Source organism: Leguminivora glycinivorella, chromosome 24, assembly GCF_023078275.1.
Source record: "Leguminivora glycinivorella isolate SPB_JAAS2020 chromosome 24, LegGlyc_1.1, whole genome shotgun sequence".
Lineage (NCBI taxonomy): Eukaryota > Metazoa > Arthropoda > Insecta > Lepidoptera > Tortricidae > Leguminivora > Leguminivora glycinivorella.
Genome location: NC_062994.1, coordinates 3,969,074 through 3,985,270, shown reverse-complemented (window position 1 = coordinate 3,985,270; position 16,197 = coordinate 3,969,074). Strand labels below are relative to the sequence as shown.

The following is a 16,197-nucleotide window of genomic DNA, read 5'->3' as shown; positions in this document are numbered from 1 at the left end:
CTCGTGGTTATCTTGGCCCACAAGTCGTCCGGCATTCGGCAGACATGGCCAGCTCAATCCCATTTTAGCTTAGCCGCTTTTCGAGTTACGTCTATTATTTGTGTCTTAGAGAGCAGCGTGGTGTTCCGGACCCGGTCCCTTAACTTTACACCTAATATGCTGCGCTCCATAGCTCTTTGGCAAACCCCGAGTTTGGACTGCTGAGCTTTTGTCAAAGACCAAGTCTGAGCACCGTAGGTGAGAACTGGAAGTACGCACATGTCCATGAGCCTACGTTTGAGTAACAGAGGTAGGTCTCCCTTCATCAAGTGCTTCATCGACCAGTTGCTCTTCCAGGCGTTTTCAGTGCGTCTCTGGACCTCTTTGTCCTGTCGCGCCTGGAAAGAGACTACTGGAATTCAAATATTATAGGAGAATTAAACCTTCGCCCCTACATTTCAATCAATTTTTAAGTGTGATGGCTCGTCGATGATTCCGCCAACGTCAAGGTTTAGGAAGGCACGCGTTTCATCAACACAATTTGGCCGCTAAGCCATAGAGTTTTCAAATTTTCCGCCTTTTTACAAGCTTTTATTCAACTTGCCTTGTTAGTATGTTAGTGTGCGTCAAAACGTAGAAGCTAAATTTGACCCAAATCCCGGTTACCGATTGACCTGAAATTTTGCATACATATGTAAATCACGTGACAATGCAATATTATGGTATCATGAAGCTGATCTGATGATGGAGCAGAAAGGTGGTCATAGGAATTTTGTTATGAAACGTCGTACCCCCATCGAGGGGTCTTTAGAAACGTCTAGGAGAGCAGTAGATGACTGTTGAAAGAAAGGTACAGTCGGCGATAAATGACTGATAAGGTGTACTCGGGTAATTCCGAACGTCGAAAACCGTCGGAAAATTCCGAAATTCAAATGATAATAACCCGTGATTCCATAGTAATAAGGGTCCCTTTTCGGAATTTGCCGACGGTTTTCGACGTTCGGAATTACCCTAGTACACCTTATATGATTTAGTGCCAACTTGCCAAGATTTTGGTTGACCGTCTATTTATGTAGTTTTTTTTTACTAATAACACTTGCACTACTTCACATACAATTACGGCACATAGTTTTTTATAACATGTACTACTAGTCTTAGCAAAGTTCGTCGTATGACTGCCACAATACAATGGTCAAGTCTATTTCGGTTATCATGAATAGTTTAACAAGTTACGTATAAAACCAACACGCTCACGTATCCAGGTGATCAATAAGTCAATCGAACTGGTAACATTGGTTACAAAAACGCGTTCACTAACAGTTAGGGACCATCCACACACAGGCGACGCATGTCCTGAGACGCGGAACGGACGTCAGCGTCGCGCCATCCCGTATGTAATTTAAAAAACGTCTCCTCAGTACATTTTGTACAGGAAGGACGTAACGTAAGACGCTCCCCAGGCGACGCGACGCGTCGCCTAGCCCTAACACACATTTTTTTTTGGTTGGTTCTCACACAAATAAATGCCCTTACCGGGATTCGAACACAGGGCCGCGGCTTCTAGCAGGCAGGGTTACTACCGACTAGGTCAATTCGGGCGTCAAATGTTGTACAGTCGAGTTCATAAATATGTGTACATTTTTTCACCTTATTGCAACGAATTAAGGTGAAGAAATGTACACATATTTATGAACTCGACTGTAACTACCCGAAAATGTACAGATTACTTGTTTTTTTAATACAGCGTATAGTTGCTTACTACACATGTTTATATAACTGTAAACAGTGCCTAAACGTGTATAATAAAAATAACAGTTTTCCAGCAGTTTTTATCAGTGTTATCAGGACGGCAAAAACATTACAATCACGCATCACGGCCATATTTGTTGTGTGAGTCACTCATCTCGATTCGTTTTTTATATTTTATACATTCTTGCTTCATTAATAACGTACAAGGTCATTTCATTATGCGTTAATTAACTTACTACGTTCAGTCAAAGAGGATCGATTATTAAAGAGAATTGATGTCCAAAGTAAAATGTGTCACAGTGCATAAACTGCCACCTCTCGACAAAGTTTTGGGCCTCAGCTTTGTTTGACAATTTGGCCCATACTAATTGCCAAAATAATTGTATTTTTATAGCTTAAAAAGAAATATCATCTAACATTACATTGAAGAGAAAAGATGTATAATTTTCTCGAACATTAGTCTTTTATATTTTTAACCCCCGACCCAAAAACGACGGGGTGTTATAAGTTTGACGTGTCTGTCTGTGTGTGTGTCTGTCTGTCGGTCTATCTGTGTGTGTGTCTGTCTGTGGAATCGTAGCCCCCGAACGGATGAACCGATTTCGATTTAGTTTTTTTGTTTGAAAGCTGAGTTAGTCGGGAGTGTTATTAGCCATGTTTTGTGAAAATCGGTCCACTATGTCGCGGTCGGGGGTTTTTTCAAAATGTTATGATAGTTAAAAGTAGTTTACGGCAGTCTTTATTATTTATTTCGACATAAACATAACACGAAACTATAAACGTTAAAAGCCTTGAAACTATAAACATGAATAAGTTTGTGTTTAACTAGATATTGTATTAATGTTTGTTCCTGATTTACGTAAAACAGATCAACTTAGCCCCAAACTAAGCAAAGCTTGTACTATGGGTGCTAAGCGACGATATTGATTGAAATAATTGATTGATTGATATACATTTACGGTTATCGAGTTATTAAAAAAATAAAAATAATTACTGAACAAGTGAACATGTGTGTGACAGCCTTTACCACTTCCCAATGTTATTAGTTATTCAGATTCAGATTCAGATTCAATAGTTTTATTCATGGTAACCACAATTATTTACATAAGTAATTTCATCATTACAAAAGAGAAGAAAAAAAAAAAGTATTTCTGGTTTACCACGAAATGGTCCCGCCTCAGCATAAATGCTGACCAGGGGCCAGCGCTGATCTTCCGGCGAGACCGGTTTGTGGGCCACGAACGCAGCTGTACGGCCTGCCCTTCCGAGATATCTGAACGCGCCCACAGTTGCGAGGCGGTGATCAGCGCCATCTGGACTGCGGACAGGTATTCATAATGACACAATAAATAATTAATAAAATGGCCGGTCAGATCGCACAGCGTGCCAATGAGTTCGAAATAACAAAATTGAAACATTTCACTCATATACCTACATTTTAACATTAAAACTAACAAATAATATTAAAGTGCTACATAATTAGTCGTGTGTTACAAATATTTCCAAAAGAAGAACCCAGAGAACTATGTTAATTTACCGTTAAAGTGAGTTTCTTTCTACAACTAACTATGAAATGGGCCTGGATAAATTTACATTCTTACACATGGAAATATAAAGAAAAACAGCTACATGTAAACGCGTACAGCTGGATGACATGACAAAATACAATAGATTAAAGTTTAATGTGAATAAAATAAAATAAACATTCAGTTGTTATGAAGATAGGACAGTAAAAACGGGTAAGTTTATTATTATAACTTGATTATTGGTGAAGATGCAAACATGTCTAGCATACGCATATGCTACACTAAATTAACAGAAACTGGTGTCATATTTCAAAGCTTCCTGTTGCCGCTGGTGTTGAAGTGTGAGTAATTTGAGTTTAGTTTTGAAACTTGATAAATTTTGCAGGTTCCTGAGAGGTGGTGGAATATTGTTCCAGCACTTGGTTGCCATGTACCGGAAGCTCCCACGAAAGGCTGCCGAAGAATGTCGAGGTGTCACTAACTGTACACTACAATTACGCGCCCCAAGTGAGCTGCGGGTGGACTTCCACGACAACTTCTCGAACAGATATGAAGGAGATTTGTGCTTGATAATACCAAAAAGAAGACATGCCAGGTGTAATTTCCGTCGATGAAGCATTTTAAGAAGACTATGCTGATTCAGAAATGGTGTAACATGGCCTCTAGGTGGAATGTCGAAACAAAAACGGGCACAAGCATTTTGTACGCGCTGAATAAGACGCCTTGTCCTTTCTAGTAGTCGTGGACCATACACTATATCCATATAATTTAATTTTGTCAAAACAAGTGCCTCAATTAACTGTATGCGTAAGGTTTCTTTAAGAAAAGGTCGTATGTTATATAATACCCTGAGCCTATAAAAACAGTTTCTAACGCATTCAGCAACATGTTTCTCGAACCTAAGTTTGCAGTCCATAATTAAGCCTAGATTACGTGCTTCAAATACTCTTTCAATTGGTTCACCTGATAGCAACACATCTCTAACTGCTCCGATGCTTTTCAACTGACTTTCGGTGCCAAAGATAAGATATTTTGATTTAGATGGATTTAGCATTAAACTGTTGTCACAAGCCCAGGACGCTATGTTCGCTAAGTCAATGTTAAGCTTTTCAATTGCATTGTCAATTTCAGTAGGTTTACAAGATATATATATTTGGATGTCATCCGCATAAATATGATACTTGCAGTACGAGATGCGTGTTCTGATGTCCGCTGTATACAATATGAATAAGATTGGACCGAGTATCGATCCCTGTGGAACACCTCTCTGGAGGGCCGCTTTACTTGAGAGTTTAGAGGTTCCATCACTGGAACACAGCTTTACATATTGATACCGCTCATTCAGATAGCTGTGAAACCAACGCACTGCACTATTGTCGAACCCATAGTAACTTAGCTTAGAAAGTAGAAGATTTATATTAATGCAATCAAAAGCTCGAGAAAAATCCAGCAAAACAAGCAGTGTGCACATGCCTTTGTCTTGTGAGCCAAGTATATTATCTGTCACGTCAAGCAGGGCCGTCACAGTACTGCGCCCCTTTCTGAATCCCGATTGTACATCTGGTAAGATGGCGTTTTTTTCAATGTAAGCACTTAACTGTGTACACACTATCTTTTCTATTATTTTCGATATGCAAGGTAATATGCTTATGGGCCTAAGGTCCTTTAATTGAGAAGGGTTAGTATTTTTTGGTAGCGGTCGAACGATGGCTACTTTCCAGATATCAGGAAAGGTGGAGGTTGAAATTGAGGTATTTATAATATTAGTCAGCAGATCCAAAGTACCAGGAAATGTCATCAAAAGCATTTTTAAATTAATTAGATCATGCCCTTCTGCATTTGACTTAAGTGTTGAGACAATTTTTAGTAACGCATCTGGGGTAATTAGTTCGATGTGAAACACAGACTGGTGGTACCTGTAAAACTCAAAATATGTTAACTGGGAAATCGTCACCTGTGAAGTAACAGGTAAATTTAAAAAGTGGTTATTTATGATATCAGGATCGCTGAAAGTAGATGGCAATTCTTTGGTATCCTTGGGTAGAATGGTAGACTTAAGATTTTTCCAAAGTGCTTTTGGCTCTTTTATTTTATTATTAATGTTATGGTTAAAGAAAGCAGACTTTTCGTTGTATATAGCCTTATTTACTACTGATTTTAGATCCTTATAATAAAGCCTTTTACTGTCATGACCTGTTTTATGATACTCTGAGGCAGCTTGATCACGCATACGCATCATAAGTTTCACTGTGTCGGTGATCCATGGATATGAAGGACCCCTTATTATAGATGTTTTTACGGGCGCATGCAGGTCAAATAAATATACTATGTGCTTGGTCAATACGTCCACCTGATCATTAACATCCGATAAAGCAGAAATCCGATCCCACCTCACACTACGCAAGTCATTGTCAAAAAGTGAAAAATTTATGTCATTAAGGGGCCTATGCAGTGCAGTATGGGGCTTAAGTTTGTCCCGCCTAATCTTAAATTCGCACATAACAATACAGTGCCCAAATAATGACCCTACATGCTCCATATTTATTTTATTTTATTTTATTTTTATTTTATTTTATTTTATGACATCACTTGTCACTAACTTGAATATTATTCTTAAGGGTCTCTCACACTAATTCATTTATTATACTGTATGAAAAATATTTTTTTGGAATTTAACTAAGAGTGATATACAGGGTGGTTCCTGATCCTGATAATGAACCTAACAATCGAATTTAACGGAAAACGAAAAAAACACGGTGTACAGTGCCTTAAACAGTTTTTTGTTTTTTTTTTCTATGACATTGATGTATCAATGTTGTTTGTTTACCTTTTAGAGGGCCTACGAATCACGTTTGACGTGTTGCTTCCCTGTCACACTTACATGCGAATTCACAAGTCGGACAAAGGTAGGACATCCTGCATCATCGTCGCTCCCTCTGATCAAAGTTTTGTGTACATACATACATACAATCACGCCTGTATCCCATAAAGGGGTAGGCAGAACACATGAACTACTAAAGCTTCAGTGCCACTCTTGGCAAATAAGGGGTTGAAAGAAAACGAAACTGTGACATCACACACACACACAGTTTGTTCCTGTGAAGTTTTGTGTAATATCCCTTATTTATAGATAATCATTTATCATTATTTTTCTGCTCTATCTAACTTTAAACCCATGATTTTGGGCACGTATGAGATTTTACAAGTCCTACACGACACAGGCGGGTGAAGGCTAGTATACAGTCAGTGATAGTTATTATATTTGGCATCATTAAACACCCTAATAGTTGTAGTAATTACACGAACGCTGTACCATTGACCCCGACCTACCTAAAACCCACGCCTAACTCCACTTTAGGTCACCGAACTGTGACACAGTGGATATTTCTAGCGATATTGTGATCTAGAATGGTGATCGGTGGGTGGAAATATGCTAATATGAGGAACAAGTTTATCGGTAAAAAAATAATACAAGTTTTAATTACCCACTAATACTTTTCTTTTACCAGTACTTTAATACGACCGGCCTGGCTCAGTCGGTAGTGTCCCTGCCTGCTAAGCCGCGGCCCTGGGTTCGAATCCCGGTAAGGGCATTTATTTATGTGATGAGCACAGACAGGCCCCCGTCACTCGTTCGCGGTCGCTCGTTAAGTACCTACACGCTAGCCGTTCCGCCGGCGTAACAAGTGGCAGAGGGCCGACCCTAACGTATTATCACACCGGCCGCAGTCGTCGCGCGTTGTGCGCTTGAAACGCTCCGTTGAATCAAAGCCGTTAAGTTCATTTTTCTTGACCGCTGGAAAGTTTAGGTAAATAAAGCGTAGGTATTTGTCGTTTGCAGGGAAGTGAAGTATCTGTTACGTTAGTAACTTATTATTAATCTGTGGCACAGATATTTATTCCTGAGTCATGGATGTTTTCTATGTATATATTTATCTATTTAAGTATGTATATCGTCGCTTAGCACCCATAGTACAAGCTTTGCTTAGTTTGGGGCTAGGTTGATCTGTGTAAGGTGTCCCCAATATTTATTTATTTATTTATAATAGTATTTAATACTTAGGTATTGAGATGATTTTAACAATTCCCTCTAGTGTAGAAAAGAGATAAATGGTGAATCATTTTTATTCTTTCTGATATGTCTGAGATTTCTGTACTCCATTTTTACCAATCTTGTCTCAAAATTGTATTATGATAAAGCATACAGGATGTAGCTAGATTAGGGTCAACATATTTGACTCTAAATACAACGAGAATTATATTGAAACGTAAGATACATTCAACTCGGTGCACAATGGTCACATTAAATCATGCCACTTATGCATATGTGGATAAAGTAAGAGCAGAGGGTTCACTCTTCACTCCGTACATAATAAACGCATAATTTTAAACGCTTTACACTTACTAAGTCCTTTTTCGCTCGTTGGGTCGACAACATCCGCAAGGGACCATCCCCACTCAGGCGACGCATGTCCTGAGACGCGGAACGGACGTCAGCGCCACGCCGCCCGAATGTAATTTAAAAAACGTCTCCTCAGAACATTTTGTATAGGAAGGACGCGCAAGGGACGTCCCTTGGCGCGCCCCAGGCGGCGCGGTGCGCGGCAAGCGACGCGTCGCCTGGGGGCGCGTCTTACGTCCTTACTATACAAAATGTACTGAGGAGACGTTTTTTAAATTACATTCGGGCGGCGTGGCGCTGACGTTCTTTCCGCGTCTCAGGACATGCGTCGCCTGAGTGGAGATGGTCCCCAAGGTTGCGGATCACAACTGGACGAGATTAGCTCAGGACCGGGACAAATGGTGTACTAGAAGAGAGGCTCAGCAGTAGGCGATAAAGGACTGAAATGATGATGATGTCCTCCCGGCATTTTGCCATAGCTGATGATATCCCCCAGGATATCCCAATCCGCTTTAATGGCAACTATTCCAAGCAAGGAACTGACGTATACGCCGGAAGACCAGCGCAGCGCTGACCTTATGGTTAGCAATATGCTGAGGCAGGACCATTTCATGGTAAACATTATTTATACTGTTTTTTTTAACCATTTGTTTGTATTGTTTGCTTTGTATTGAATTGTATACACTAGTTTTTAGGAAAGCAACTGCCGCCTGACCTTCCAACCCAAAGGGTAAACTAAGCTTAACTATGGCTAAAACTTCTACTATTTCCTTAAATAAAGGCAAAGCTGCAAAATTGCATTGCTGCAGAAATTATAAATGAATTCATTAATAATTTCGCCAATCACTTTTGCAGCTCTGTACAGTGAGCTACCAATTGGAACCCTAGGCCACTGTAGAACTATGTCAGAGTGACGTTATAAATCAGATTGTAAGAAATCTCTTACTACTTGTCATTTTGACATGGTTGTAGAGTGGCCTAGGGTTGACTGTACATAGAAATTGTAAATTTATACGTTGAATGAAAATAATCGGCTTCTTGCACAAAGCGTTTTTTCTTCACAGTGTCTCCTCTGTATCTCTAATATACACAGACGCAGTGAGTCACAAGTTCAATGACATCCGAATTAGGGCAGACACTGTCTGAAGGGCCCGATTACTGTGGGATACGAGACACAATATGGGTAAAGGAGTTTTTGTTTTTTAGAAGATGTCAGAGTTAAAAGTCGGTACCGATCAACTAACCAAAGGTTGTCTGGAAGATTCGCCGACCGATTTTCGGCTTTTGTTGAAGCTTTTTCAAAGTAAGAGTATATTGTAGTTTTTAAGACGATACGGTAGGGGTCAGTTCTCCATACAAACGCTCTCGACTATTTCCTCCCTGGTTTTTGAAGATAGAGCAATGATTCTTTCAACACAGATTGTTATTATTTTTATCTGTGTCCGACCGTTTTGATTTTTTTGATATTCTGCTTTTTAAAGACTCTAGAGCCAATCAAAAATTTCCAAAAACGGCCTTTTTCATTGTGGCGCAAAAAAAGGTGTGATACTCAAGATTGGTAACAATTAACCAAAAAAGCTAAACGGTCCGACATAGTTTCATTGTTATTCAGATTCTCAAATTTCGTTCCGATTGATTAAGTTTTGAAGGAGGAAAGAGTCGAGAGCGGAACCTCGATTTTAAAGATTTTTTTGAAATATCTTTTGACTGAGTTTTTCTTAATGGACGATTTTTTTTCGATAAATCTAGTTAATAACACTTGTATATTTAACTAAAATTCATAAGTTGAAAGGGTCCTTTCCATTTTAGCATTTTCGCTACCGTATCCTCTTAAACACTAACGCAGCGCGCATGTAACATCTACGTTTATACGCTACGTTAGGATTCTTATAGGATATGTGTCGTTCTCACAATTTCTTTGTCGTTACCATAACGACGAAATGTACTCGTATTTTCATAACTTTCCTAAGAATAACCAGTCAAGCATCAAAGTGGTGCATTTTGCTAGAGAACAACATCATATCATTCTTTATTGCAATCATGTTCATTTTACATAGGATGGTATTCAAATATTATAAGGTAGGTACATGATACCCTGTTAGGGCATGGCAATAATCTTAAGGACTACTTAGTAAACTAAAAGTAAAGTAAAGTAAAATTAGTCTTAATATAATTCTATACATGGAGATGAGAATTGAATAATAATTTTTATAATTGACTGAATTGATTGAATAACATATTACAGGCACTACATTTCCATAATCATATATTTTTAACCCTCGACGCAAAAACGAAGGGGTGTTATAAGTTTGACGTGTCTGTCTGTCTGTCTGTCTGTCTGTCTGTTTGTCTGTCTGTGTGTGTGTCTGTCTGTGGCATCGTAGCTCCCGAACGGATGAACAGATTTAGATTTAGTTTTTTTTGTCTGAAAGCTGTGTTAGTCGGGAGTGTTCTTAGCCATGTTTCATGAAAATCGGTCCACTATGTCGGGTCGGGGTCGGGGGTTTTTTCAAAATTTTAATTTTGTGGTTAGGTTATTAAAGTATTAGGCCTGATGACAAGCAGTCACCAGGATATAGCAGCAGCCCACCTCAGCATCTACAATGATTTCTTACAATTGCAAAATAGTCATAGGCATAGTTAATTAATATGTGATTAAAGTCACAATACTGCTGAAATTAGACATTCACAGTAATTAGTAATTACCATAACCAGTTGGGTACCTGCCGCTTATAGATTCATTCAGTGAGCTAAATTAAATTTGTTTATGCCTTACCCTATACACCTCTGAGGATAAAAAGATTAAGTATACTATACATGTTATCTTAAGTTGTGACATTTAGAGTCATTTGTACCTCTAAAGTAATTTTAGACTGATTTTTATGTCTGTCTGTACTTTTTTTTTATATTACGTGTAGTTTTAGTTTAAATTTGACTTGAAGAGACCTTATACATCTCTAATAAATTGTAGTAGCGTATACATTAGGTAAAATTAGTATTGTATCAATTGTGTAATTTAAATTCAAATATAAAAATTATTGTAAAATGTATGTGACGTGCAAAAGTGCCCCTGTGGCCTATTAGCTGAATAAATATTTTGAATTTTGAATTTTGCCTAAAGTAAAGATAGTAGATAGATCAGTGAAAATCATTCCCATGAATTAGTGCGCTTTCACATAATATGATTCGATATCGGATGTAGGACCGATATCCCATATATTTAAGCCGCCATCTTTGATTTTTGCTTTGAAATCCTTCCGACATCCAATATTGGGTCAAATAATGTGAAAACGCACTTTGGCTTATGTAACACTTATATTACAATTTTATTTATTTAATTTATTTATTACATACACATAAACTATCAATAACAGGGCATCCTAATAAGATAGTATGGAAATTTACACAACATTTTATACATTGCCGTAGCACAAAACATATAGCGTAGCCTTTGTGAATTCGTTCAGAGAACAAGAGAATATATCTAACTCGATCGCTACTTGATTGATAATCCGGAGTGCGCGCGTGAAAAGGGCCTGGCGAAGGAGTTGCGTTCGAGCGCGCGGCTCGGCCAGCAGGGTCGGCCGCCGCCGCCGCCACACATACCGATCAGGTACGTTTAAACGCACCTCTGCCAGGACTCCAGGATTGCACAACTTGCCTCGTACCAACTTAAATATATACAAAGACAGTCCTAGTTCCCGTCTAACTTCTAGTTTATTGTATCCTACCATGCCTAATACAAACAATGTAGGATAGTTTAACGGGTAAAAAGGGTATACTCCGTATAACTTTAAGTACACAAATCTAATGAATTTCTTAATATTTTTTTTTTAATTATTATAAATGGGCTTACTCTTGACCACAGACTAGCCAAAGGCAAAGACGTGGCCTACGATGGAGTGAGCTCGCCCAGAAGATGCCTGTTCACTCTTGATATGAAGGTTACCGGGAATCTCATTCAGTATTAAGCTTGCATGCAGTGAATGGGCCATGGTTGTTAACGGATTGATGTCATCATATTGTATGTAGGATTTAAGAATTATGACAGATAAGACATCTAAAACTATTGTATGAAGTTTCTCACTATTGTGTTTGTAAACAGTACCTGTTGCATTTCAATTTGCATGTTCACTATGTTTTTTTCTTGATGTTTCTCTACATCAAGGTTTTTAGAATCTACAAAATATTCTATTTATCCATATTCATTTTCTTAGATGACAACAAAACATTACCTCAACTCAATACTCAGTCTAGTAATGTCAGGTGCGGCTCACTCCGCGATTCTATCGCTGCGCTACAAGTGCCAGGGGCCGCGAGTTCGAGGCCCATTCAGTAGTGACGACCTGCGCGCGGCGCAATAGAATTCAATGTCAGCTGCTCGCGTGAGGTCCGTTTGTTAATATAGGTAAGAATTTAGAATGGCGGCATTTTGTGGATATCAAAGGAGTGAGCTTTCTGCACTTGTACTATTATTTACTCTGTGGTAATGTTAAAAAAACATAGTTATGACATACCTAATACAGATTGTTACCTACATTTGCATAAAAAGTAAATGCTTGCCAAAATGTAGTCAGGAACAAAACATGTTTGTGTATTAATCCCTAAAATGCAGAACTTGTATTATTTAAAATAATTTAATTTAGAAGCGTGCTTTATGTTTGCCCAAAATGTTTGCTGGGTTTTTGGCATGTTAGGTAAATATCTTGCGGAAATTCCGATCCATGACTATAACAGTAGAAAAATATTTAGTTACTTTTTATGTAAATTAAATAGGTATGTAAGCAAAGAGGTAAAAATAGTCTTATCAACATATTGTTACACATAATTGTGTATGGTTTTTTATCAACGCTTAGATTGTTAGAAGTGCAATTTTTTAAATATTTATTAGGTATACTAAAGACATATACAATGTGTTTTTATTGATTTCTAATAACTTAAGGAATGGTTCTTTAAGGTCAATCACATTTAATTTCTCTAAGAAACTAGTGTCTTAATTCTTGCTCTCTTTGAGTTATTCAAAACATAAATTTAATGGTCCAATGATTGTAGTATAACCTTTATAATCAACATTTCTTTTTAATTAATTGTGATCTGATAGTTAAAACAAAACTTATCATTACTTGTAGTATTCTCTTTGAGTTATTCAAAACATAAATTTAATGGTCCAATGATTGTAGTATAACCTTTATAATCAACATTTCTTTTTAATTAATTGTGATCTGATAGTGAAAACAAAACTTATCATTACTTGTAGTATGTGTTCATAGCACTATAAAATCTTGGTCTGGTCAAAGTTTGCAGTAATATTCAAAATAAAACTATGATTACCTATTTGTCAGTCAATATCCCTGTCAATACAAGTCTAGTAAAACTGTGAATCATTCACTCCTGTGTACATATCAATTAAGTAATGAGTAATTTGTTTGTGTTCATCCTGATAAATATGAGATCTGTGTGTCACACTTCTGAGAAATACTGCACACTAAACTACAACTTTTATTATGTGTGTATTTATTTAATTATTTGTCTTTCTGGTACCTTGTTGTACATGTTGCTGCATTTGTCACCCTCATCTCTTTTATCCTCTCATTCACTCAAAGGTTAACTGGAAGAAATCCCTCAAAGGGATAAGTTCGCCTTTGTACTGTTCTTTACTGTAATTACTGTGTTTTTTGTTATTAATTGTACAATAAAGCTACTACTACTACTATTACGTACTACTACTTTTATACAAAGATTGTTGGAAAATAATTTTATTAGATATATGATTTAATGATGCCTCTATTTGGTAAAAGGAAAATCTATTTCTGTTTTAGTCTGTTACTGTTGTTGTGACAGAACCCATACTAATATTATAAATGGGAAAGTGTGTGTGCCTGTTTTTCTCCGTCTTTCACGGCAAAAAGGAGCGACGAATTGACGTGATTTTTTATATGGAGATAGTTGAGGGACTTGAGGGGATGGAGTGACAAGTCGCGGGTAAAAGATAGTAATATTAGAATAACAAATCATTTAAATAATATTTAACAGACGGTTATTAATGAAAAATGCCCCAATTATGTAAATTACTAGCTACACCACCTCACTTTCTCTCAACATCTCTCTCACTCACTTATGAATGAAAATATACGTAACTATACAAATATATGCAATACTCACGTCGTAGGGCACCATTTTTTCAGCCAACGACACCCTGTCGCGATCTGAAATGCAAAATACAACAGGAAATAAGGACACTGAATTCTCCACTATACACAAACTACACTGCACTTCAACAGAGCGATCGAACAGGATTAAGCATAGTATTATTAGATTTAGAAATTATGTACCATCATCTTCCGACCCCGACGGCTGGGCTACTATTTCAGACTTTTTTATCCCGGATTCCATCACTTCTATATGATCCGTGTCGCCCGAAGCCATTTTTGTTCCACTGTTACACCCCTATTTTGAAGTCACTATAGTCAATCTTTGCACAATATAATTTATCATGGCTCACATCACACTTGCATTACTAACACAACGATTCACAGTAATTTAATTAGAAAAAATCAATTAGTTTACGCGAAAAAACTCGCCCAGTTACATCCGACTGACACGACCGTTCATATTTAACTGGGTTGCCGGACTTAAAAAAAATACCATAGACTGTAGAGTTCTTGACATAGTGTTGTCAATCGATATTTACCAAAAAAAGTTGACGGTTTTTTTGTGTTGAGTTATTTCATTTTTTGAAACTGGCAACTCTGATATCGGTGAACGCCATGTTTGTTTCTTTTCCGTCATTCCTTTGCCGCGGAGAGATTTTTTAAGGTTATTTTCTTATTCTTATCTTGGCGTCTGTTTTGATTCTCAAAGAAATTCATCTTGATTTTGTGAGTACGCGCTCCCTGGTCAAGGTTTATAAACTCACATTGATTAATACGTTATTTCAGATAGCGTCGTGCGGCTGTAGCTAATATTATAATCGGCGAATATATTTACCGATTGACGGCGTTGTTTTTATGAAAATGGGCAAGAAAGTAAGAGAATACAAGTCTGGCGACTTTATATTCGCCAAAGTCAAAGGATACCCAGCATGGCCGGCTCGAGTAAGTGTTTAAATTTGATTTACACATATAATTATGTGCTTAAAAACAAAAGACTTTGAAATGGAGTCCTAGTGGAGTTTTCGGCGGGAAGACATGTTAATGTTCGTCCCCACGCGTGGACACAGGGCTATTAAGTAAATAATTATGCTATACAGCAGCCTTGCTACGTTTTGAGGCCTACTTGGCAGTGAAAACTAGCTTTTTAATTACATAATTTGACAATAGAAGTTGGGCATTCTGTTCCAATTTTGCTTACTGATGTGCTTCTGTATACAGAACTAGATACATTAAACTGTATTATTTCTTATTATAAAGACGATTATAGGTCAGTGTAATGTTACTGACGCAAATGGCTATTAGAATATTATTTTCCAAAAAGATTTCTGTCACAGAGTTATCACAAAGTATATACCTATACTGTTTATAAAAAATTATTAGGGTGAATCAACTTTTCTTTGCCAGCAAAATTTCGCATACTTCGACTACATGTGGTCAGAAAATTTAATTGGGATTTAGTCTAATTAATGTATACTTATTATATTAAAGACAAATATACTAGCTACGCAATACAACATGTAATTATAGGATTTCCTATTTTATAACTTTGTTTCGAGCAGTGACCCAGTGGACATAGCTGTCCCTCAGTTTTGTATGAAAAAAGTGTCTCTTCCACTGGGTCACATATTGTTTTAATTAAAAATGAATCGTTTTTAAATTTTTCCCTGATTAGTATACGTGAAATAAGGATCTTTATTCACGATGGTAAGGTTAAAAATCACAAAAGTAGACCTAATAATAAGTAAGGCTAATTCTTGCAAAAAGCAAGAAAAAGTTGATTCACCCATTAAGCAAGTTTGATGAAAATGTATACATTGGAAAAAAAACTCCAATATTAGTAGTAATATTAGTCGGGCCGTGTGTCTAAAGTAATAAAGGATTCGCTAGAGGCAAATACCAGACAAGCGGCAGTGAAAGTTTAGTTCCGCCAGGATCAACACAGAGATGCAGAACCCTGTAAACCCACAATGTGCCAATGATGATGATACCTAACTGTACACTTACATTTATTATTTAATCTGACATTATGTCTGTGGTTACAGGAGGACTACACAAGGTTTATACAGTCTTCCTACAAACAAGTACATAATTCGATAATTATAAATGATTTGTCTTGTCTCACTTTAGTTTTTTTTTTTTTATAGGTACAAAAACAGAATGGCAAGAAGTATTTTGTATACTTCTATGGCACTGGGGAGACGTAAGTATTATTAGTAAATTAATTATAATTACTATCCTAAAGTGATGTAACCATTTTTAAGTTTACATACCTCAAAAGGAATAAAATAGTAGCCTAATCTTAGAATTTTAATGAGTATATCTGAATAGCGGCTAGTCTGTGGCCAAGAGTAAGCCCATTTATGATAATAAAATAAAAAAATAATTTTAT

General features: G+C 37.1%; 2 protein-coding genes across 13 annotated transcripts in view; one reads left to right on the top strand and one right to left on the bottom strand.

The window, feature by feature from the left end:
- Positions 1 to 14,275, bottom strand: part of LOC125238886 (phosphatidylinositol 4-phosphate 5-kinase type-1 alpha) — a 112,853-nt gene extending 98,578 nt beyond the window's left edge. For all 12 annotated transcript variants that reach the window (XM_048146367.1, XM_048146370.1, XM_048146368.1 and 9 more), the window contains exons 1-2: positions 13,989 to 14,275; positions 13,819 to 13,862 (exon numbers count right to left, since the gene is read on the bottom strand). In XM_048146367.1, the coding sequence (XP_048002324.1) occupies positions 13,819 to 13,862; positions 13,989 to 14,082 (138 nt within the window). In that variant the 5' untranslated portion in view covers positions 14,083 to 14,275. The remainder of the gene's footprint in view (positions 1 to 13,818; positions 13,863 to 13,988) is intronic.
- A 158-nt stretch (positions 14,276 to 14,433) lies between these two features.
- The window catches only part of LOC125238607 (PC4 and SFRS1-interacting protein), a 47,402-nt gene continuing 45,638 nt past the window's right edge, over positions 14,434 to 16,197 (top strand). Inside the window, exons 1-3 of the mRNA XM_048145963.1 lie at positions 14,434 to 14,472; positions 14,595 to 14,750; positions 15,953 to 16,008. Of these exons, the coding sequence (XP_048001920.1) occupies positions 14,664 to 14,750; positions 15,953 to 16,008 (143 nt within the window). The 5' untranslated portion in view covers positions 14,434 to 14,472; positions 14,595 to 14,663. The remainder of the gene's footprint in view (positions 14,473 to 14,594; positions 14,751 to 15,952; positions 16,009 to 16,197) is intronic.